The 25,141-nt window shown below is 46.0% G+C and overlaps 1 protein-coding gene and 1 non-coding gene across 2 annotated transcripts; both read left to right on the forward strand.

Annotated features, from left to right (window-relative positions):
• The first annotated feature begins 706 nt into the window (after nucleotides 1–706).
• On the forward strand, nucleotides 707–5,096 carry LOC144697546 (uncharacterized). The gene is made up of 2 exons (XM_078569597.1): nucleotides 707–803; nucleotides 3,932–5,096. The coding sequence occupies exon 2, from the start codon at nucleotides 4,299–4,301 to the stop codon at nucleotides 4,659–4,661; it is 363 nt and encodes a 120-aa protein (XP_078425723.1). The 5' UTR covers nucleotides 707–803; nucleotides 3,932–4,298; the 3' UTR covers nucleotides 4,662–5,096.
• Nucleotides 5,097–21,432: 16,336 nt separating this feature from the next.
• Nucleotides 21,433–21,506, forward strand: trnan-guu (transfer RNA asparagine (anticodon GUU)). The gene has a single exon. It is a non-coding gene; the product is annotated as a tRNA-Asn (tRNA).
• Nucleotides 21,507–25,141: the final 3,635 nt, after the last annotated feature.

The raw sequence follows: 25,141 nt of genomic DNA on the forward strand, positions 1-25,141 counted from the left end.
CTTATGGCCATGCCAAACAGAACACCATTGCTCCAAAGGGGTACCTTTGCTTCAACAGCCCTCTTTAGTTAAAGTCTGCTCCCTGCAGCCTTTTCTCTAAATTTTTAACTCAACTTAACTGGGACCTCTACCTGTTCCTGTGGCACCTATTGCCTGGCAACTCCCGGAAATAACAGCCTCAAGAAGAGCTGTTCACTGACTCTAGAACTGATCTGGTGTTCTATCAAAACACTCCCAGAGGATCCCACCCTTGTTACTAGACAGGAACCAACGTAACAAGCATTGGAACATCCTGTACCTTAAATGTTACAATCTCCTCAGGTTGCTAATTTATAGGGACCCAGGATGAATTGAATTTATAACACAATCCATTACTCTGTTTCAGCTCTGTCTTCTCTGCTATTTTCCAATTCCTCTGCCTCTAATACTGGGTGTATTTTAGGTACGTTTAGTATTTAATTGTTACTTTTGCTGACTGTGTCTCAATGAGGTTACCTCCGCTGCCCATCCCCTGACCATGTGCTGCTGTCTTCCCAGCTTTATCTTCCCACAGTACCTTTCGTAGTCAGGAATTGTTTTTCCTGCACTATAGTCCATTTCTCTTCCGCCTCTGAGCTTATGTTGACCATCAAATTCTGCAACATTTTTAGTCCCTTTAATTTGTTCTGCACACCCTGAAATGTTTATTCTGTTTCCCTCTCCACAGATTTTGCCAATCCCCAGTTGCCTGTGGGGAAGATGATGTTTGACCTTCTTGAACCGCTGCAGTCCGTGAGGTGAAGGTGCTCCTACAATGCTGTTAGGTAAGGAGATATTCACCCAGTGATGATGAAAGAACAGTGATACATGTCCAAATCAACAACAATCATTTTTGTTTCATCACACTTTTAATGTGATATAATGTACCAAGACATTTCACAGGCATGTCACAAAGTAACATTTGACACTGAGCCACATGAGGAGATATTAGGGCAGGTGACCTAAAGCTTGGTCAAAGAGGTCACTCTTAAAGGGAATCTTCTTAATTCTTCCAAGGGATGTGGACTTCGCTGGCTGGACCAACATTACTGACCATCCCTAATTGCCCTTGAGAAGGTGGTGGTGAGCTGCCTTCTTGAACCACTGGATTTCACATGGCGCAGGTACACCCGCAGTGCTGTTAGGGAAGGAATCCCAGCATTTTGACCCAATGACAGTGAAGGAACAGCCGATATATTTCCAAGTCAGGATGGCGAGTGGCTTGGAGGGGAGCTTCCAGGTGATGGTGTTCCCATGTGTCTGCTGCCCTTGTCCTTCTAGATGCTAGTGGTCATAGGTTTGTAAGACACTCTCTAAGGACCCTTGGTGAATTCCTACAATGCATCTTGTAGATGGTACAGACTGCTGTTACAGTGCATCGGTGGTGGAGGAACTGAATGTTTGTGGATGTGGTGCCAATCAAGTGGGCTGCTTTGTCCTGGACAGTGTCAAGCTTCTTCAGTGTTGTTGGAGCTGTACTCATCCAGGCAAGTGGAGAGTATTCCATCACACTCCTGACTTGTAGATGGTGGAAAGGTTTTGGAGAGTCAGGAGGTGAGTTACTCACCACAGGATTCCTAGCCTCTGACCTGGTCTTGTAGCCACAGTATTTATATGGCTGGTCCAGTTGAGTTTCAGGTCAATGGTAACCCCCAGGATGTTGATAGTGGGGGATTCAGCGATGGTAATGCCATTGAATGTCAAGGGACGATAGTTAGATTCTCTCTTGTTGTAGATGGTCATAGCCTGGCACTTTTGTGGGGTGAATGTTACTTGCCACTTGTCAGCCCAAGCCTGGATGTCACCCAGATCTTGCTGCATTTGAAGATGGAGTTATTCAGGATCTGAGGAGTCATGAATGGTGCTGAACATTGTGCAATGATCAGAAAATGCCCCCACTTCTGACCTTATAATGGAAGGAAGGTCATTGATAAAGCAGCTGAAGATGGTTGGGCTGAGGATGCTACCCTGAGGAACTCCTGCAGTGATATCCTGGAACTGAGATGACTGACCTCCAACAACCACAACCATCTTCCTTTGTGCTAGGTATGACTCCAACCAGCGGAGAATTTTCCCCCCGATTCCTACCAACTCCAGTTTTGCTAGGGCCCCCTGATGCCACACTCGGTCTTATGCAGGTCTTATGCAGCATTGATGTCAAGGTCAGTAACTCTCACCTCACCTCGGGAGTTCAACTCTTTTGTGCATGCTTGAACCAAGGCTGCAATGAGGTCAGGAGCTGAGTGGCCCTGGCGGAACCCAAACTGGGCGTCAGTGAATAGGTTATTGCTAAGCAAGTGCCGCTTGATAGCACTGTTAATGACCCCTTCCATTACTTTACTGATAATGAAGAATAGGCTGATGCGGCGGTAATTGGCCGGGTTAGATTTGTGCTGCTTTTTGTGTACAGGACATACTTGGGCAATTTTCCACTTGCCGGGTAGATGCCAGTGTTGTAGCTGTACTGGAACAGCTTGGCTAGGGGTGCTGAAGGTTCCGGAGCACAAGTTTTCAGTACTATTGGCTGAATATTGTCAGGGCCCATAGGCTTTGCAGTGTCTAGTGTCTTCAGCCGTTTCTTGATATCACGTGGAGTGAATGGAATTAGCTGAGGACTGGCATCTGTGATTCCGGGGACTTCCAAAGGTAGAGAGGTTTAGGGAGGAAATTCGAGAGCTTGGGGCCTTGGAAACTGACAAATGGCTGCCAGTGGTGGAGGGATTAAAATCAGGAATGCTCAGGAGGCTGGAATCAGAGGAGTACAGATATCTCGGAGGGTTGTGATACTGATGGAGATTTTTGAGTTCGGGAGCGGCCATGGAAAAATGTGAAAGTGAGGATAAGAAATTGAACATTTTGGTGTTTCTTAACCTGGAAACTTTGTAGGTCAGTGAGCACAGGGGTGATGGGTGAACAAGACTTGGTGAGAGTAAGCACACAGGCAGCAGAGTTTTGGATGACCTCAAGATTACAGGGAGGGTGAATGTGGGAGGTCGGCCGGGAGTGTGTTAGGATAGTTAAGTCTAGAGATAACAAAGGAATGGATGAGAGTTTCAGCAGCAGATGAGCTGAGACTGGGCTGGAGTCGGGCGATGTTACTGAGGTGGAAATAGGCGGTCTTGGTGATGATGTGGATATGTGGTTGGAAGCTCATCTTGGGGTGAAATATTTCACCATGGTTGTGAACATTCTGGTTCAGTCTCAGACAGTTGGCATGGAGAGGGATGGAGTCGGTGATCAGGGATTGTAGTTTGTAGAGAGGACTGAAGACAATGGCTTCAGTCTTCCCAATATTTAAATAAAGGAAATTTCTGCTTATCCAGTACTGGATATCAGACAAGTTAGGACGGTGTGTGACTTGAAGGGGAACTTGGAGGTGATAATGTTCACATACACCTGCTACCCTGGTCCTTCTGGGTGGTGGAGGTTGAGGGTTTGGGAGGTTCTGTCCAAGTTCTGGTTGAATTGTAGAAATATAAATCCCGTCTGCTTCACCAATTCCGAAGAAGTGTAATACAGTCTCGAAACTTTAACTCTGTTTCTCTCTCCACAGATGCTGCCAGATCTGCAGAGATTTTCCAGCACTTTGTTTTTATCCCTCTCCTTCACCCCCCTCTCCTTCACCCCCTGCCTTTCCCTCTCTCTCTCTCACCCACTCCCATCTTTCTCTCTCTCTCCTCCAATCGAGGCCAGAGTCTTGTGTAGGCCCAGACCAGGTGGCAGGTTCCCTTCCCTGAAGGACATTAGTGAACCAGTTGGGTTTTTATGACAATCCAGCAGTTTTCATGGTCACTTTTTCCTCGTGCCGGCCCCACAAATTCCCAGATTCATTCAGCTCAATTTCACAACCTGCCGTTGTGTTTTTGTGGGTTCTCTCTCACTCCCTTTTTTCTGTTTTAAATCAATTTCACAGGGTATTAGAAGGGGAGGATTTGCAGTCGGGAAACTGAAACTAAACATCACATCAGGATCTGACAGAATTTCCCTGTCTATCGGAAGCTGAAGATCATCGGATTTCAAACATGGAAGGAAAAAGCACCGTTCACACTGGGGAGAAGGTGTGGAAATGTGGGGATTGTAGGAAGGAATTTAACTACCCGTCTGAGCTGGAAACTCATCGGCGCACTCACACTGGAGAGAGACCATTCACCTGTGCCATGCGTGGGAAGGGATTCACTCATGCATCCAGCCTGCTGACACACCAGTGAGTTCACACAGGGGAGAGACCATTCACATGCTCCCAGTGTGGGAAGAGATTCACTCAGGCATCCAACCTGCTGATGCACCAGCGAGTTCACACAGGGGAGAGACCATTCACCTGCTCCCAGTGTGGGAAGAGATTCACTCAGGCATCCAACCTGCTGATGCACCAGCGAGTTCACACTGGGGAGAGACCATTCATCTGCTCTGCATGCGGGAAGGGATTCACTCAGGCATCCAACCTTCTGATGCACCAGCGAGTTCACACTGGGGAGAGACAGTCCACCTGCTCCGAGTGTGGGAAGGGATTCACTCGATCATCCAACCTGCTGAGACACCAGCGAGTTCACACTGGGGAGAGACCGTTCACCTGCTCTGAGTGTGGGAAGGGATTCACTACCTCATCCCACATGCTGAGACATCAGCGAGTTCATGAGACATGACAGTGATTGGATTTTGCTGTTGATCACATCCACGACTGAACCATGTTCATTGAGATCTGTTTCTGCTGATGTTTATAAACTCCAGATAAAATTCAAATAAAACAGCTTTGTGTTAAACACAAAGTGCTGAGTCTATTAATCCAGTGCTTCCCAAACCTTTCCAAGTGAGACCCCATGTTAATGTTTCAGACTTGGTGTGACCCTAGAGTGAAAATCTGGGGATTACAGGAGATGTTGAGCGGGAAAGAGGCTTCAGGCAAAGTTTGGACAATTGTTATTCTGCAGAAAGTACTTCAAGCAGCTAAATATTTGCAATTGCTCAATGAAAAATTAGCAGATTATAAAGTCTACATTGTAAATTGGACTCATGTATAGTTAACTCAATGATTCTCTTAACTCTCTATAATTCTTCACTAAATAAAATCTTGAAGTTCCAATTCTGTGTGTGCAGGATATTTCATATAAATGACTTTCAATTACACACAGATACAGCTTTTATCATAATCACTACAATAGGGTTTTAGTTATATACAACAGAAGCTATTAGCGTGATATACAGGCAGAAAGGTGCTTTCTCCTCTACAAATATTTAATGGCTCATAAAACCTTTAGTAATCCTAAAAATATACTTTTCGAAATGGTGAACGTACATCCCTCAAATTCAGACTGATCCTCCTTTCGTCTGCTGAAATGACAGAAGAGGTAGAAAGCTTTTTTGAATCTATCATAATCCCCAGGATGTGTGTTTGTCTTAGTTCGGTAACGACGAATGAATTGGGGGAGTTGATGAATAGAAAACAAAACACCTACCTTTTCACGGGCGTTTTATGCAGCAATCAAGCCTCAGATAGCAGCCATGAGAGCTCGTCCACCAATAGGAAAAGGTGAGGATTTAAGGGGCCCTCGTAGCTGTCAGGGGACAGTCCAAGCTCCCTGGCAGCCATGGATGCCTCAGAGCTCGCGAGCCCAAAATCTCATCACTGGGGATCACGAGCCACAATTTGGGAAGCTCTGTTTTAATAACTTGAAGTCAAGTTAGTTTATTATGAAATGCTCCCCTCTCCCCTGTCACCTCCATCCTCACCTCCAACAACAAGTGTGAGGAGCTCATTGAGCTTCTTTGTCACTAAGATTGAGACAATCCGATCAGCTGCCTCTGCTGCTTCCCTCCCTTCCAATAGCCCACCAGGACAAACTGTCTCCAAAGTTCCCCTTGTTCAAGCCTGAACTCACATCTTTCTTTAGTTTCTCTCCCATTTCCCCACATGGCCTCTCAGTGCTCATCTTGTCCATGAGACCCACCTCCTGCTATCGACCCTATTCCCAATAAACTGCTGATCCCCCAACTTCCCCATGTTTACTGATATTGTTAACAGTTCTCTCTCTTCAGCTATTGCCCCCCTCTCCTTCTAATCATCATTCCCTTCCTCAATAAACATCCTTGACCCCACCATCCTTGAAAACGACTACACCATTTCCAACCTCTCTTTCCTTTCCAAAGTCCTTGAAAATGTTGTCACGTCTCAAATCCATTCCCATCTTTCCCAGAACTCCCTGTCTGAATCCCTCCAATCAGGTTTCTGCCCTGCTACTGTACTGAAACAGCTCTGATCAAAGCACCAATGACATCCTATGGGACTGTGACAAAGGTAAACTATCCCTTCTCATCCTTCTTGATGTGTCTGCAGCCTTTGACAAGGTTGACCACACCATTCTGCTCCAATATCTCTCCACTGTCATCCAGCTGGGTGGGGCTGCTCTCTCCTGGTTCCATTCTTCTCAATCTAATCATAGCCAGAGAATCACTTGTAATGTCTTCCCTTCCCACTCCCACAGTTACCTCTGGTGTCCCCAAAGGATCCAGTCTTGGCCTCTTATTTCTCATCAACATGCTCCCCACAACAACATCATCTGAAAACACAGTGTCGGTTATCACATATACACTGACAGTGCCCAGCTCTACCTCATCACCACCTCTCTCCACTTTTGTTAAACTATCAGACTGTTTGTCTAATATCCAGTGGTGGATGTGCAAAAATGTCCTCCAATTGAATATTGGGAAGACTGAAACCATTGTTTTCATTCCCGAGCTACCAACTCCATTTCTCTCCCTGGCAACTGTCTGAATGTAAACCAGACTTTTTGCCCACGTGATGTCAGGTTTGACCCCGAGATGTGATTCTGAGTCGGGTGTGTGTGTCCCGGTGATTTTCCAGTCACACTGATGATTTAAATATTTCCCCACAGACAGAACAGACAAACATTTCTCCTTCCATAATCAGAGGCTGATAATTTATGAATTCAGTGATTCTATAAGATCTTGAGATTTTTGCTTTGAGTTTCTCATTTGAAAATCCTCTCCCTCTAATACCCTGTAAACAGAGTTGACAAAAGCCATCGCTGTCAGTACAGGATAGAAATTCAGAACAGACAATTCTAGTTCCAAGGGATATTCTTTCTCCTTTCATTCCCCCAAATCTATAATTCCCTGTCCCACACACTCCTCCCCCTCTCTGCTCATTGTTACAGATTCAGTGCCTGGTCTCCTACTAATTATTTTCTCCTCTCCAGATTCCCTCTCTCCCTGTCCTTAAAGTGGTGGCTCAGGCTGTGGGTCAATCCCACTCCTTCACTCTAATTCTACCAAATAATTCAGCTCACAACAGATGTTCTTTAATGGCTTTGTGGTAATTTTGAATGTTTGGAAAGAATCACCTTTTCTCAACTGTGACACAAGCTGTGCCTGAGTTACATTAAATAGACTCATTCACTCAGTAAGTGATCAGATCTCACTGAACTATGACACAAGCTGTGTCTATCTGAGTTACATTGACACAGACTCAATCACTCAGTAAGTGATCAGATCTCACTGAACTATGACACAAGCTGTGTCTATCTGAGTTACATTGAAACAGACTCAATCACTCAGTAAGTGATCAGATCTCACTGAACTACAACAACAACTACAACAACTTAAATTTATATCGAGCTTCTAACATAATAAATTGTCCCAAGGAGTTTCACAGGGGCAGAGGGATATATTAAGTCAGATGACCAAAAGCTTGGCCAAAGAGGTCGGTTATAAGGAGTGTCTGTAAGGAGGAAAGTGAATGAGGAAGGTGGAGAGGTTTAGGGTGGAAATTCCACAGCTTAGGGTCCAGGCAGCTGAAGGCCCGGCCACCAATGGTGGAGTGATTAAAATCGGGGATGAAGGACATCCGGTAATTGTGATCCGTGTATGTGGGCCCCATAGCCCAGGCTCAAGGCCCAAATCTGAACTTTGGGACATAGTTTGACCATCCCTGGTCTCAGAGAAAAACACAGCAGGTCAATCACCATTAGAAAGTGATAAGTTAGTGGTCACTGTTTCAGGTGGGACTCCTTCAGAATGAACACTTCCCACCACCAGCACCAACCCCCCTCCCCCATCCCCCTCCCTGTGAACTGAACATTCCTTCACCCACTCATCCACCCATTGCACATCCACCCAATGGCTCCCAGCCTGGATTGACATTCAGCATGAACCCAGTGAGAGGGTGAGCTGGCCCACGGGATGTCAGAATGGACAAGAGCTGGAAGTAGTTCCAATCAATGCGTTTTAAGTTTCATTGTTAAAAACGGTAAACTTAATATTTTGTCAAACCCCCATGTGCACACCCTTGGTGAATTACAATTTCTCACCCAGTCCTTTCCTCTGGCTTCAACATGGTGCATCCTGTGTGGGTTCAGCAGAGGTAGAGACGGGCTGCTCGAGAGATGGGGCAGAGTGTCGGGAGATGGGGGCAGAGTGTCGGGAGATGGGGCAGAGTGTCGGGAGATGGGGGCAGAGTGTCGGGAGACGGGGGCAGGGTGTCGGGAGACGGGGGCAGAGTGACAGGAGATGGGGGCAGAGTGTCGGGAGATGTGGCAGAGTGTCGGGAGATGGGGGCAGAGTGTCGGGTGATGGGGGCAGTGTGTCAGGAGATGGGGCAGAGTGTCGGGAGATGGGGCAGAGTGTCGGGAGATGGGGCAGAGTGTCGGGAGATGGGGGCAGAGTGTCGGGAGACGGGGGCAGGGTGTCGGGAGACGGGGGCAGAGTGACAGGAGATGGGGGCAGAGTGTCGGGAGATGTGGCAGAGTGTCGGGAGATGGGGGCAGAGTGTCGGGTGATGGGGGCAGTGTGTCAGGAGATGGGGCAGAGTGTCGGGAGATGGGGCAGAGTGTCGGGAAATGAGGGCAGAGTGTCGGGAGATGAGGGCAGAGTGTCGGGAGATGGGGGCAGAGTGTCGGGAGATGGGGTAGAGTGTCGGGAGATGGGGGCAGAGTGTCGGGAGATGAGGGCAGAGTGTCGGGAGATGGGGCAGAGTGTCGGGAGATGGGGCAGAGTGTCGGGAGATGGGGGCAGAGTGTCGGGAGATGGGACATATACTGGACATGTTTCTCATCTTCATAATTCACAACACTAGTCCTGATGTTCATGAGCTGCCTCACTTTCTTTCCCAATAATTCCATTTGCTGATCTATCAGTAATGGACTTGCTGCCATCTCGAACAAAACTGTTTTCACCACTAAGGCTCCGCTGGTATTTAATAGTCTTCATTACATCATCACACTGGGACTGGATGACATCATCGCACTGGGACTGGATGACATCATAAGAGTCCATTGTTTCTTAATGACCCACATCAATAACAAGAGGAAATATTAATAAACCTGAGCACATTATCTAGGCTGACACTCCAGGGTGACACTGAGGGACTGCTGCACTGTCAGAGACAGCATCCTTCACATGGAACTTGTGGAGGCTCTGGTCACAATCTTCCAATCCTCCTTATATAGTAGTGGTGTCAGAGGAATGACAGATTGTAAATGTTAGACCCCTGTTCAAAAACACAGCAATTACAGGACACTCAGCTTCCCGTCAGTGGTGGGGAAAAGCTGGAGCCAATAATCCAGGACAAAATCAATTGGCATTTGGAAAAGTATTGGTTAGCTCCAGCATTTTCTGTTTTTAACACTGATACTTCCCTGGATCCCAAGGCTCTCTGGGAGGTGTGGGGAGTTGGGACTTATACATGAGAGTAACCAAAGGTCTGAGAACTGAAAAAATCTAGGGTTAGAAAGGAGACAAGATCCAAAAATGGAGCAGTTGGGAACAAAACATCAATCAGTCTCCTCTTATTCTGGAGAAATCAAGGACTCGACATTCTGAGAGTTTGAAACAAAACTGATTTATTGAACAGACATCAAGATATTAAACTTCAGCCCAGTTACAGGGATTGTTAACATCAATAGAAACAAACCAAAACTGTCAGAATGAACATGGTTCAGTTCTGGATGTGATTAACAGCAGCAATAACAACAGAATCCAACCCCTGCTGTCACTTGTGAACTCATTGCTGTCTGAGCAGGTGGGATGACCAAGTGAATCCCTACCCACATTCGGAGAAGGTGAACAGCATCTCTCCAGTGTGAACTCGCTAGTGTCTCAACAGGTTGGATAAATGAGTGAATCCCTTTCCACACTCGGAGCAGGTGAACACTTTCTCTCCAATGTGAATTCACTGGCGTACACTGAGGTGGAATGAAGGCTGAATCTCTTTACACAGGAAGTACAGCGGAATGGCCTCTCCTTGTGTAAATTCGCTGGTGTTTCAGCAGGGTGGATAACTGAGTGAATCCCTTCCCACACTGGGAGCAGGTGAATGGTCTCTCCCCAGTGTGAACTCGCTGGTGTCTTAGCAGGTGGGATAACTGAGTGAATCCCTTCCCACACTGGGAGCAGGTGAATGGTCTCTCCCCAGTGTGAACTCGCTGGTGTGTCAGCAGGTTGGATGACTTAGCGAATCCCTTCCCACACTCGGAGCAGGTGAAAGGCCTCTCTCCAGTGTGAATTCGCTGGTGCACTTTGAGGTTCGATGAAGTCCCGAATCTCTTTCCACAGGAAGTACAACTGAATGGCCTGTCCTCAGTGTGAATTCGCTGGTGCTTCAGCAGGTTAGAGGACCCAGTGAATCCTTTCCCACATACCGTGCAGGTGAATGGTCTCTCTCCAGTGTGAACTCGCTGGTGTGTCAGCAGGCTTGATGACCAAGTGAATCCCTTCCCACACTCGGAGCAGGTGAATGGTCTTTCCCCTGTGTGAATTCGCTGGTGTGTCAGCAGGTTTGATGACTGAGTGAATTCCGTCCCACACTGGGAGCAGGTGAATGGTCTCTCTCCAGTGTGAATTCGCTGGTGTCTCAGCAGGTGGGATAACAGAGTGAATCCCTTCCCACACTCGGAGCAGGTGAAAGGCCTCTCTCCAGTGTGAATTCGCTGGTGTAATTTGAGGTTCAATGAAGTCCTGAATCTCTTTCCACAGGAAGTACAACTGAATGGCCTCTCCTCAGTGTGAATTCGCTGGTGCTTACGCAGGTTAGAGGACCCAGTGAATCCTTTCCCACATAGCGTGCAGTTGAATGGTCTCTCTCCAGTGTGAACTCGCTGGTGTGTCAGCAGGCTTGATGACCAAGTGAATCCCTTCCCACACTCGGAGCAGGTGAATGCTCCCTCTCCAGTGTGAACTCGCTGGTGTGTCAGCAAGTGGGATAACTGAGTGAATTCCTTCCCACACTCAGAGCAGGTGAACGGCCGCTCCCCAGTGTGACTGCGTCGATGGATTTCCAGTTTGGATGGACAATTGAATCCTTTCCCACAGTCCTTACATTTCCACGGTTTCTCCATGGTCCAGGTGTCCCTGTGTCTCTCTAAGTTTGATGATCAGTTGAAGCCTCGTCCACACTGAGAACACGTGTACAGTTTCTCCCCAATGTGAATGGTGTGATGTTATTTCAGACTGTGTAACTAGTTAAAGCTCTTTCCACAGTCAATTCACTGGAACACTCTCACTCAGGTGTGTGTGTCTCGGTGCTTTTCCAGTCACACTGATGTTTGAAATCTTTCCCTACAGACAGAACAGACAAATGTTTCTCCGTCCACATTCAAAGGTGATGATATTCAGGTCCCGATGAATCGAGTGACTGTGTCAGATCTTGATGTGAAGTTTGGTTTGAGTTTCCTGCCTGAAAATCCTCCCCTTCTAATTATCTGTAAAAGGAGTTTACAATAGCCATCACTGTAAGAACAGGATAGAAATTCAGAACAGACAATTCTATGGAACATTTTTTCCTCTCTTGTTCCCCAAAAGCTGCAAATCCCCGTCCCACACACTCTCCCTCCTCCCTGTGCTGAAATCCAAACAGAGTTTTGGACAATTCTTTCTGTATCTTTTTAACAAATTTTTACAACTGGAGTTGACAATATGTCTGATCATTCACTTCAGTGATTACTCATGACAAAACATTAATCTGAAACCCCCTGACTGATCATACAGAATAGCAGATGTTAACCTTGTGTCCAAAACTTACTTTGTGGAGATTTAATGAGCGATTGTGAAGATGGTTTCTCCCAATATCCCAGAGTTTCCTTCCTTCCTTCTCTCCCTCTCTGAGTTAAACCTGGGATCAGTCACATGGCCCATTTTGGTTCCTGCTTCTCGTCCTGATGACTAATTAACTCCATTTAAATACTGAGAAGACTGAAGACACTGTTTTCAGTCCCTGCTCCAATCTCCATTTCCCAGATACCAACTCCATCCCTCTCCCTGGGAACAGTCTGAGATTAAACCAGTCTGTTCACAACCTCGGTGTCACATTTGATACCGAAAAAGCTGCTGACCTCATGTCTGTGCCATCACTAAGATCGCCTGTTTCCACCTCCGTAACATCACCCGACCTCACCCCTGTCTCAGGAGTGTCTCATCTGCTGCTGAAACCCTCATCACTGCCATTTTTACCTCCAGACTCGACCATTCCAACACACTCCTGGCTGGTCTCCCACATTCTACCCTCCGTAACCTTGAAGACATCCATATTTTTGCTGTCTGTGTCTTCATTCACAGCTAGACCCGTTCCCTGACCTTTTTTGGCTCCCGTTCAAGGAGCAACTCGATTTTAAAATTCTCATCCTTGTTTTCAAATCCCCCAATGGCGTCCTCTCTTCTCTGTGTGGCTCCCACAGACCCCTCTATGATATCTGCACTACTCTAATTCTAGCATTCCTTGTTTTAATTGCTCCAACATTAGTGTCCGTGCCTTCAGTTCCCTCGACCCCAAGCTCTGAGATCCTCTCCCTCTGTCTAAGCCACTTTCCCCCTCTGTCTAAGCCACTTTCCCCCTTTAAGAAAACTGAGTATTAATAAAAAAAGACATTCTTTCAAAACATTTTATCTTGTACTCATCAGGATAGAGGGAAGAATACCAAATTTCAAAAATTATCAGTCAGGCTAGTAATGTGTCTCACTTGCACTTGCTAGAAGCTACGTATGTTCATCCACAGGGACCTGTCCTCTGCAGGCAGAAGGAACAAGTCCAGGCACGGGGTGTTTTGTGGAATTAAACAAAAGCAGAGGGGATGACAGCTCCTGGCTGTATTGTCCATGGCAACAACCAATCAGAGCCGACGGGCCAACCAATCAGCACCCTTTTCTCGTGCAGTATAAATTGTGGTTCCCTTTGAAATTTGGGATTCTTGCGTCTGTCCTGGTGAGTGCAACAGGAAAAGCTTTGACAGCTTGTCTCTTTTTTCGTTAATAATCAAATTCCGTACAAACAAGTGACTATTTAAGTATTTTGGTCACCTCCTTCTGTGTCTGAATGTTATACTTTATTTTATAATTTCCCTGTGAAGCTCACTGGGATGATGTATGATGTTAATAGAAGTTGTTGTTGTTTCTGACTGTTACCCTGATCTCCTGTTTTACAACAACCCATTGATTTCACACCAAACTCTATCTCTGATTTATTGTCCTTCCTGCGGGTCATTCATCCGGGTCTGCAACCTCTGTAAAGATGGCGCCCACGCATGCTCCCTGTTGGATATTGCCACTTACAAAGATGGTGACCGCACATGCGCTCTGCTGCTTCTTGCCCCCGATAAAGACGGTAACCACACATGCGCTCTGCTGCTCCTTGCCCCCGATAAAGATGGTGACCGAACAAGCACTCTGCTGCTCCTTGCCCCCTATAAAGATGGTGACCGCATATGCGCTCTGCTGCTTCTTGTCCCCTATACAGATGGTGACCGCACATGCGCTCTGCTGCTCCTTGCCCCCTATAAAGTTGGCGGCCGGTAACCTGGGCCTACTTCCGGAGAAATGGCCTAATCTGTGGTTGGAAGGATGGTTCCTTATTGAGGGTTTAGGACAGAGGCCGTCAATTCATAAAGCCTCCCAACTCACCCGCCAGCCCTATGTATGCTCACGGGTTTTTTTTCCAGCTCTCAGTCCGCACTCGGTCTTTGTAAATCCCGCATTTCAAATCCGCTCGCTCCAGCTCTCCTCACGCCTGATTTCACGCTTTACGCATGCTTCAGCTCACAATGATTGACGGCAGCTACGGACCAATAGGGACAGGGGGCGGGCCTGGAGGACCAGCGGGAGCGGCTGTTCCTCCCGTCATTCGGAGTGAATGAGGGGCGTGGCTGGGCTTGAATTGGAGCATGCGCAACGCGGGTGGGGATCGGGATCAAGGCGGTCGGGTTGAAAGTCCAGCGGGTGAGAAAGGGCCGAGTGCAGGAGAGAAATGGAGCCGGAGGGTGGACTGGGAGGATTCACAAACACCCGGTGTAGGACTCCAAACCCGGATTACAAACTCCCGGAGCCCAGTTTACACCGAGTGTTTGGAAACTCCTTTTACAGGGGGTTAGAAGGGGAGTATTTACACACAGAAAACTCCAACCCAGAGAAATGTTTGTCTCTTAATTTCTATCCTGGACTGACAGATGTTTTTTTATAATCTCCTTTGTACAGGATTTTCAATGGGACGGATTTGGAGATGGGGAAACTCAAACCAAACATCAATCAAGATCTAACAGAGTCACTCGATTCCTCAGGTCCTGAATATCATCGGACTTTGATTGTGGAAGGAAAAAGGTTTATCTGTTCTGTTTGTGGGAAAAGCACCGACATTTTCAAAATCCTGGTTAGACTGCACCTGAACCACTGTAATAAAAATAAAAAATGCTGGAAGTGCTCAGCAGGCCTGGCAGCATCTGTGGAGAGAAACAGAGTTAATGTTTCGAGTCAACATGACCTTTCATCAGGACAGGAATAGATGTACCTGAATAACAACTGAACTCCAAGGTTTAAATTATGAGGAGTGGTCAAACAAATGCATCAGAGTAATTACAGCACAGAAAGAGGCCATTCAGCCCATTGAGTCAATGCCAGCTCTCTGTAGAGCTGACCAGTCTGTCTCATTGCCCCCCTGTGTCTTCAACCCCCTGCATGTTTATTTCTCTTAAATGCTGGTCCAATTTAATTTTAAAGCATTGATCATGTCTGCTTCCAGCCTGCTTGTAGGCAGTGAGTTCTGGGTTAATACCACTTGTTGTGTAAAATGTTCCTCCCTGCATTTGCCCTGTATCTATTGCCCATAACCTTCAATATGTGTCCCCCTAATCCTTGTACCATCACCAGATGGAAACAACATTTTCTTTGTCCACCTTGTCTTAACCTGTCACAATCTTGTTCACCTGTATCCAATCTCCCCTCAACTCTGTAACTCCAAGAAGAACTACTTCAGCTTCTCCAATCTCACTTTGTAACCGAATTCCCTTTTTCCTGGAACCATTCTGGTAAATCTCCTCTGCATCCTCTGAAGGACCCGCACCCCTTTCCTAAAGTGTGGAGACCAGAACTGGATGCAATACTCCTGTTGTGACCTAACCAGAGCTTTATGACGGGTCAGCTTATTTTCCCTGCGTTTATACACATTAAATCTGCTTATGAAGCCCATGATCTCATATATTTTGAGATCTGCTCTCTCAATATGTCCTTTCGCCTTTTAAATGTGTATGCACATCAACCCCCAGGTCCCCCAGTCCCTACACACCCTTTAGGACTGTACCATTGAGTACCCTATTCATTCTGCCAATATTCATCATCTCACTGTGAGGTTTGTATTCCCTGGAATTTAGAAGATTGAGGAGGATTTTCTCGAAGTTTTCATGATATAAATTGGACATGGTGTGGTAGATAGAGGGGAACAATTTCCATTGGTTGGGGAATCCAGGACTGAGGAATATAGTCTAAAACTTAGAGCCCGAACTTTCAGGGGTGAGATTAGGAAAATCTTCTTCAGATAAAGTTGGGAGAAGTTTGGAATTCTCTTCCTGAATGAGCAGTTCATGCTTGATCAATGTTCAGTTTCAATCTGGCATTGATAGATCCTTCCTAACACAAGGTATAAATCAAGGGACAGGAGACAAAGGGTCACAGATCAGCCGTGATCTGATTGCATGGTGGGACAGACTCGAGGGGCTAAATGGCCAACTCCTAGAATCATCGAAACTTAGAGCACAGAAGGAGGCCATTCAACCCTTTGTGCTTGTGCTGTCTCTTTGAAAGAGCAGTTGTGTTTAGTCCCACATGCCCACTTTCTGTTTGTAACCCTGTAAGTTCCTCAATCCCAAATCCCTGTCAACTCCCTTTTAAAATTCCTGATAGGATCAGGTTCCAGCACCTTCCCAGGTAGAATGTTCCAGACCCTGACAACTCTCTGTTGGTGCAGAAACTGCTGAACTCGATGTTGAGTGCAGAAGGTTGTAAAGTGCCGAACTGAAAGATGAGCTGCTGTTCCTCGAGCCCCCAACGAGCTTCATTGAAACATTGCAGGAGGCCAAGGACAGAGAGGTCAGAGTGGGAGTGGGGCGGAGAATTAAAATGACAAGTGACCGGATGCTCAGGGTCAAGCTGACAGACTGAACGGAGGTTGTTCCACAAAGTGATCACCCAATCTGTGTTTGGTCTTCCCAGTGTAGAGCAGATCGCACCGTGAGCAGTGAATACAGTAACTAAACTGCAAGAAGTACAAATAAATCACTGTTTGGTTTCATCTTGCACAACCTTGAGAACAGCCTGAATGAAGATACTTTACTTGAAGAATAAAGGTTAAAATATAATTACATTGTCTATCTCAGGGTGTAATCCAAGAACAACACCTTGTATTTACAGGAAGGGTTGTGGGGCTGAAGGAGTTTACAGAGATACTGAGGATCCAGTTGACATTGTCTATCTCACCAGTGTCAAATTCATTTTCCATGGTGGCTCTGATCCAATATCCTGACACTGGTTGAGGGCAACATTCAGCAGAATTTATAAAAATGGAACTAGATACAAATAAACTATATCAATATTTACTGGCACCTCGGTTTTATTTATTGTTCCTGCTGCTCCCGGTACCCGGCATCTCTTGGCTTGAACCATCACATCGACACTCGGGGCAAATGACAGGGCTGAGGCCTGTCTCAGATAAAAACACCAGGACCACTTGTCACCACAGAATCATAGAAATTGTAGCACAGAGGAGGCAATTCAGCCCATCATGTCTGTACTGGCTGAAAATGAGCAATCCAGTCTAATCCCATTTCCCAGCTCTTGGTCCGTAATCCTGTAGGTTACAGCACATCCAGTGTATATCCCAGCACTTTTTAAATCTGTGTATTTCTGCCTCTACCACCCTTTCAGTCAGTGAGTTCCAAGACCACCACCCTCTGGGTTATTGAACTCCCCTCTAATCGTTCCACTAATTACTTTAAATCTCTATCCTCTTGGTTCTGACCTCTGTAAATGAAATGGGTCCTTCCTATCTGGGACCCTCATAATTTTTACACCTCAATTAAATCTCCCCTCTTCCTCCCCTGTCCCAAAGAAAACAACCCCAGCCTCTCCAATCTTTCCTCGGAGTTAAAATTCTCCAGTCCTGCCAACATCTAGGTAAATCTCTTCTGCGCCCCCTCCAGTGTGATCACATCCTTCCTGTAATGTGCTGACTACAACTGGACTCAGCACTCCAGCTGTGCTCTAACTAGTGTTTTTTTATAGTTCTAGAATAACCACGCTCTCACCTTCCATTAACTTCAATGTGATGGAAACTGACAGCTGGAATCTGTCAGCATTTGAAATATTTTTACAAATGATTCAAGGGTTTCTTACAGTTGGGATCTTTCTCTGTTCTGTCCATTCGAGGTGTTCGATAACAGACTTTCTCATGGGAATATCGAGCTGGAGTTTTGGGCAGTGATATGTTTCCTTGTTCATCTTGTTGACTCTAAATGGTGAATCTTGTGGATTCAGACACCAGATAATCAAGCTCACAACAGACTGTCTCACGCTGACTTTATTAACAGCACCACAGTAATACAGACAGGGTATAGTTCCCCGATCCAGAGAGCAGGGATAAAGTTGGGGTAGACTTCTCATTGTTCGAGTCCCCAAACTGTAAATGATTTAATAATTTCCTGTGGGTCCTCTCCTGACTGAAGATTTCGGTGTGGGTTCGACATGGACGTCCACAAAACTGACCGTTCATATTGTTGTTGGTGGTGCTTGGGTTAACTTCTGCAGCTGCGTCACCTCTGACCTTCCTGTGGGCACGTTGGATGTTGAGTTTGGTGTAGATGGTCCTCGAAACACGCTGAACCAAATTTCAGTGCTTGCCTCCACATATACACTCATAGAGCACAGGAGAAGGCCATTCGGCCCATTGTGTCCACACTGCTCACAAAGTTCTGACTACACTAATCCCATTATCCAGCGCTTGGCCCATAGCCCTGGAGGCTAAGGCAATGCAAGTGAATATTTAAATACTTCTTAAATATTACAAGAGTTTCTGACTCAACCACCCAAATCATTTACACCCTTTCAGGCAGTGAGTTCTAGACTCCCACCACCCTCTGGGTGAAAAAACAATTTTCCTGAACTCCCCTCTTAGCCTTCTACTTCTTACCTTAAATGTATGCCCCCGGTTATTGACCCCTCTACTAATGGAAAAAGTGCCTTCCTATCCACCCAACTATGCCCCTCATAATCTTATCCGCCACTATGAGGTCCCCTTCGCTGCTCTAGGGAAAACAACCCCAGCCTATCAAATATTTCCTCATAGCTCAGACCCTCCAGCCCGGCCAGTATCCTGGTAAATCTCCTCTGCACCCTCTCCAGTGCAATCACATCCTTCCTATAATGTAGTGACCAGAACTCGGCCGGTCGACTGCAGTGTTTTCTGAGGAGAGGCGGTCTGAAATGCAGAAGTTTATGAGGCTCTTTTCTAGGGTGTCCTTGTATCGGTTGTACTGACCACCTTGATGTTGTTTGCCCTGAGACAGTTCCCCATGGAAGATCAGCTTGGGAATTCTGTGATTGTCCATGTGGGAAACATGGCCTGGCCATCGGAGCTGAATTTTCTGGAGGGTGGTCTCCAAGCTGTTGAACCCAGCGTGTTGGAGAATCTCGTTTCTGATTTTTGTCCTGCCATCTAATTCTCAGGATGGACCTCGGGTGTCTTTGCTGGAAGTGTTCCAGAGCAATGATGTGGCTCCAAGAGCAGACCCAGGATTCTGCTCCATACAGCAGGGTGGTCAGGACAACGGCCTGGTAAAGTTTGATTTTAGTTTTCAGTTTAATGCCATGCTGCTTCCAGACAGATAATACCATGGATTTAGACTAGATTGCACAGGAGGTCACGGGATATACAGCAGAGAACCAGGCCATTCAGCCCAATCAGTCCATGCTGGTGTTTACGCTCCACTCGAGCCTCCTCCCATTTTTTCTCAGCTAAATCTATCAATGTAATCATCTATTCCCTTCTTTCTCATAGAGCTATCCATTTTCCCCTGAAATGCACCTATTTTATTCACTTCCTGATGCAAATTCTATGCAATTCACCCCTGTCCCAAGAGGATGGATCTTTGGTCCAGTGGGCTAGTGGAAGGGAGGGAAGCAGCAGAGGCAGCTGATCAGATTGTCTCAATCCTAGTGACAAAGAAGCTCCATGAGCCCCTCACACTTGTTGTTGGAGGTGTGGATGGAGGAGACAGGGGAGAAGGAGAGTCTTTCAAAAGGAAATAACTTGTGTTAAAGGTACTAAAAAGACTCAATACACTGTATTTAACACACAGCACTTCAAAAATACAAATGGCCCCCTATAACTGGGCTGGAGTTTATGAAGATCAATAGAAACCGACTCCATTGAATATAGTTCATTCCTGGATGTGATTATCAGCAAATCCCAATCACTGTAGTTACTTGTGAACGTGTTGGTGCCTCAGCAGGTTGGATGATCGAGTCAATCCCTTCCCACACTCCATACAGGTGAACAGTCTCTCCCCAGTGTGAATTCTTTGGTGTACCATAAGGTCAGATGACCATCTGACCCCAGTCCCACAGTGAGAGCACCTGAACGGTCTCTCGTCAGTGTGAACACGTTGATGGGACATCAGGTTCCCGGAACTTTTGAAGCACTTCCCGCAGTCTGGGCATTTAAAAGTTTTCTCCCCAGTGTGAACCCGCTGGTGTTTCAGCAGGATGGATGGATCAATGAATCCCTTACCACACTCGGAGCAGCTGAATGGTCTCTCCCCAGTTTGTATTCGCTGGTGTCTCTGCAGGCTGGATAACTGAGTGAATCTCTTCCCACACTCTGAGCAGGTGAAGGGTATTTCCCCAGTGTGAGTTTGTTGGTGTCTCAGCAGGTTAGATACACTGATGAATCCCTTCCCACACTCAGAGCAGTTGAAAGGCCTCTCCCCAGTGTGAATTCGCTGATGTGTCAGGAGGTGGTGTAACTGAGTGAAGCACTTCCCACACTCGGAGCAGGTGAACGGTCTCTCCCCATGGTGAATTCGTTGATGTGTCAGGAGGTGGTGTAACTGAGTGAATCCCTTCTCACACTCGGAGCAGGTGAACGGTCTCTCCCCGTTGTGAACTCGCTGCTGTCTCAGCAGGGTGGATAACTGAGTAAATCCCTTCCCGCACTCGGAGCAGGTGAACGGTCTCTCCCCAGTGTGACTGCGTCGATGAGTTTCCAGGTCACGCTCCCACTATCAAAGGTAAACTAACCATTGCCTTGGGTGGTAACTGCTCCAAATTAGAACATAACAAACAGGAGCAGGGATTGACCATTTTGCACCTCGAGCACCTCATCGTGTCAGAGAATCAGAGCTAAGGGGAGGCCATTCAGCCCGGGTCATAGGAACAAAGGACTCAGGGGCAGGAGTAGGCCATTCAACTCCTTGACCCTGCTTCACCATTCATTGAGGTCATGGCTGATCTGGTTGTGGCCTCAACTCCACTTTCCTGTCTGCCCCCCATAACCTTCGACCCCCTTGTCTATAAAAAATCTGTCTAATTCAGCCTTGTGTAAATTCAATGACCAAACCTCTGATGAAAATAAGTCCACAGGCTAATGACCCACTGAGGAAAAAAAATCTCCTTAACTCCATCGGAAAAGGGAGATCTTTTACTCTTCTGGAAACTAACTAACCTGCATTTCCCCGCGTTTTCCCCGGAGACCTGCATTTTCTGTCCAATTCTCCTTTGAAATCCGTGATTGAATCTGCCTCCCCCACACTCTCAGGTAGTGCATTCCAGATCCGAACCACTCGCTGTGTAACAGAGAAACCCCTTTAGAATTATTGGCTTCGGGACAATCATAATACTTGGTAACAGAAAAACACCGAGAGGCTCGAAGGGAGACGGCAACAGTTGTAGGGGAGCTGGTTCCTGGGGACATGGATGTGTCTGCAGTGGGTGGGATCAGACTGTTTCCATGTATTCACAATGAATGTCCCACCCTTTATTTGGGAAGAGTAAAACTGATAGGGAATAATTGTCATTGCTTTTCAGCAATCTGAAGCTTTCACTCGCTGAGCCATTGGTTTAGGATACCTTACAGAGCACAGGTACTTTTATTAAGTCTCTGTGGCGCAATTGGTCAGCGCGTTCGGCTGTTAACTGAAAGGTTGGTGGTTCGAGACCACCCAGGGACGAAACTGCCACTGTTTTCTCCCCATCATCACTCATTAACGCTCTGATTTGTTCTGGGGACCTGAAACCACAAAAAAATCCCCCACCCTCACGTTGAAAACTCGGCTGTCGCCCATTGAGTTCCCACACCAAGCTCTGTTTATGGATATTCATTTCAGATATAACAAAGAATATGAACGATCATGTACCCCCATCTAAATCAATAGAGATCTATGAGGCTATTGGTTGAAACAAACACATCAATTAATCGCCTCTTCCTTAGCTCCACGGTGAGTGAGACAGGAAAAAGTAACAATATTCCAGCCCCACACTCTCCAATCACCCGCTGCCAGTGGAAACATCTTATTTTGCTGAATGTTATCTTCAGAAATGGTGAAGAGCGAATCTAATGTGGCTGCAAGATCCAGCATTCAGTTCACATTCAACAACAAACAGGAATGGGAGCGATACAACTTCTCCACACAACTGGGAGATAATGTTTTTCCCTTGCATTGAGATAACCACTGCACTACAGAAACAATGGGCAGAACCACAGGGACTGACTTAGAATATCAAACCGTGCAGTCTTACTGCACTTCCAAACCCTGTTTTGTGGAAGTATAATTCAGCTGAAAAACATAACCATGCGGCAGAAAAAATGACCTGACATTAGAATCATAAAATGACAGAGCACATCAGCAGGTCATTCAACACTTCACACATGTGTGAACTATCTCACTGCAATTCGTCTCATTTATTGTCTCTTTCTCATAAACGTGCCTTTTGGAGAAATTTATTCAAAGCCTGGGGAAGTGCCAATGTCACATGGCTGTGAGATAATGTATTTGGCTATTATTTGCCAACAAGCGGGAATTGCGCAGCTTCTCATAATTAGTTTTGATCCAGTTTTGATAATATTTTTGCCAGTTTTCGAGCTGGCGACCTTGCACATGTGAAGCGAATGTGATAATCACTATTTGTTTCTTTATTCATTTATGGGATGTGGGCATTGCTGGCTAGGTCACTACACCACAGAAACAATTTGTGAGAAAAAGTCAAAGGGACTTGTATTGAATTTCAAACTGTGTAGACCTGCTGCACTGCAAAATCCTGTTTTACAGGAATAGAACTGGGATGGGACATTTTGGAATGCTGCAGAGAAATTGATCTAATTGTAAACTGACACAGCTCATCAGGTGGCCATTCGACCCATCGGGTGTGTGCTTTCTTCAAAGAGCTATCTACTTAGTTCCAATATCATTCTCTTCCTTCTTAAAGCTGCAGGTTTTTTTTCCATTTCAAATAAGTACCCAATCCCCTTTTGAAAACTCTGAGTTAAGAAAACTAATGCTGAAGGAGGTGCAGGAGCTTCTGCAGTGTCCATGCTCAGTGTGTGAAAATTAACAAAGCTTCCCTGACTCAATGACACGGAGAGTTGGACTGGGGATTCATGTGTTGTCTTCGAAATAAAAATAAATATTTATTTGTGCAATTGACATCACATTGAATATTTGAAAGAAGTTCATTCTGACCAAGCATCTCCTCATTTTTCTCAGTCGATATATACAATCTAACTCCCCGTGCTAGACAACCTGTGACAGAGGCTGTTATAGAAAAGAGGGAAAGTTTTGCTGCAGCTATACAAAGCCCTGGTTAGATCACACCTGGAGGACTGTGTATAGTTCTGGGAACGGCACCTTATAAAGGATCAATATTGGTCTTGGAAACAGGGCAGTGCTGATCCAGCAGAATGTCAGTTCTGGAATGTAAGTGGACATTCTCCCCTCCGTAAATTGAGGTCACCCAAAACTGCTGCCCGTGTCTACACTCACAGAAAGTCCCATTCCCCTATCACCCCTCTGCTCACTGATTGACATTGGCTCCAGGTCAGATAATGTATCTACTTCAAAATTTCTTATCCTTGTGTTCAATTCCCTCCTTCCTCTCGCCCCTCCCTATCTCTGTGATCTCCTCGAACCCCACAGACTGTGAGATGCCTGTGCTCCTTTAATTCTGGCCTCTTGTACATTCCCAATCAGAATCGCTCCATCATTGGTGACCATGGTTTCATTTAACGAGGCCCTGGAATTCCCTCTCTAAACCTCTCCGCCTCTACTTCACTTTCCTCCTTTAAGACTCTTCTTAAAACCTACCTCTTTGACCAAGCTTTTGGCCTTCTGGCCTAACATTTTCTTATGTGTGTCAGTGTCAGGCTCTGTTATATAATGAACCTGTGAACCATCTTTGGAGGTTTCATTGAAGGTGCTATCTAAATATAAGCTGTTGTTGTAATGGGGCATGCAGAGAACGAGAAAAGTTCCTCTTGTACCTTTCACCCTGGTATTTTTTGATTTGAAGTTGCACAACTAATGTGAATAAAGTTTGTTCTGTTAAAAATTTGTCCATTCCCTTGGGGAACTGAACCACATTTACACACACACAGACCAACGGAAAGAAGAAACCACGGGACTGTTTGCGTGTTTTTGATGCCATTTATCCAATAATTAATTCCACGGGCATCTTATCAAAATCAGGAATGATGAGAACTGGAGCCGGTAGGATTTGTACCTCTGTGAGGAGACCCCACAGGATACCAACTCCAACCCCTTATCCACTCCACCGTGAACACAGGACCGATTCTGACATCACTGCTGTTTGTGTGAAGTCACAGACGGATGCATCAGACGGTCGTTCACTTGCCGACCCTCTGGAAGAGCAACTCAGCAACTATAATTCCACATCCCGCCTTTCCCCATATTTCTTTCGTCTCCTCGTTCTTCCTGTCAGAATACAACAACGCACACTCAATTTAAGGTGATATCTGCTTGTTCATCTGGGGCCGCTAAATATTTGGCAGCGATGGGATTCGAATCCACACCCCCATTGAGACTAGAGCCTTAATCCAGCGCTTTAGACCACTCGGCCACGGTACCGCATCACTGAAGTTTGTTAATCATTTCCTTAACTGGTGTTGAAATAGAACAAAAGCAACAGAGTAGGAATTGACATTCGGAATCTGGAGCCAACTCCGTCAGTTAATCAGATCATGCTGCACTTTGTAACAAATAGAAATCATCTCCACTGAAAAGCACAATGAGCTGCAGTGAAGGGCTGGCACTATTTAAACCGTCATTCAACTGTTCTGGTTCCAAATCTCCTGCTGCAAATGACAATAAAACTTCTCACTGAATTCATTCCGGGTCTTGACTTCAGAAGGACAGGACACAAGGTAATAAAGTACATGTCGATAGATGGGTTATAATAAGGTAGAATAACCGGGAAAGAGCATCCGTGGCATTGGGGAACATAAAGTTATATAAAGTTACAGGAAAGAAAGAGGCCATTCGGCCTGGCGTGTTGCTGTCAAAGAGCAGTTGTGATTGGTTGATCAGGAGTGGTCAATTACTCTTCCATTTCCAATTGCGAATTTAGTGAATGTTTGCTGATAACATAAATAAGAAACACGGGGGTATTTGGATAGTTTTTATTCCAACTAACCGATAATTAATTCTGCAGACCGTCAGTTAAAATCAGTTGGCAACAACTGCTTAGTGAAATTGATATGTTGTTTGTATAAAATAATAGAATGGATACAGGGAGTAACAGAGAAAAAAGACTTTCAGTCTGTGCCATTAACCCAACTTAGACTGACTCTCCC

The sequence above is a fragment of the Cetorhinus maximus genome, chromosome 23 (assembly GCF_964194155.1).
Source record: "Cetorhinus maximus chromosome 23, sCetMax3.hap1.1, whole genome shotgun sequence".
Lineage (NCBI taxonomy): Eukaryota > Metazoa > Chordata > Chondrichthyes > Lamniformes > Cetorhinidae > Cetorhinus > Cetorhinus maximus.

Excerpts from the sequence above, each read along its gene's own strand:
- LOC144697546 (XM_078569597.1), top strand. The coding sequence starts at position 4,299 with ATGCACCAGCGAGTTCACACAGGGGAGAGACCATTCACCTGCTCCCAG.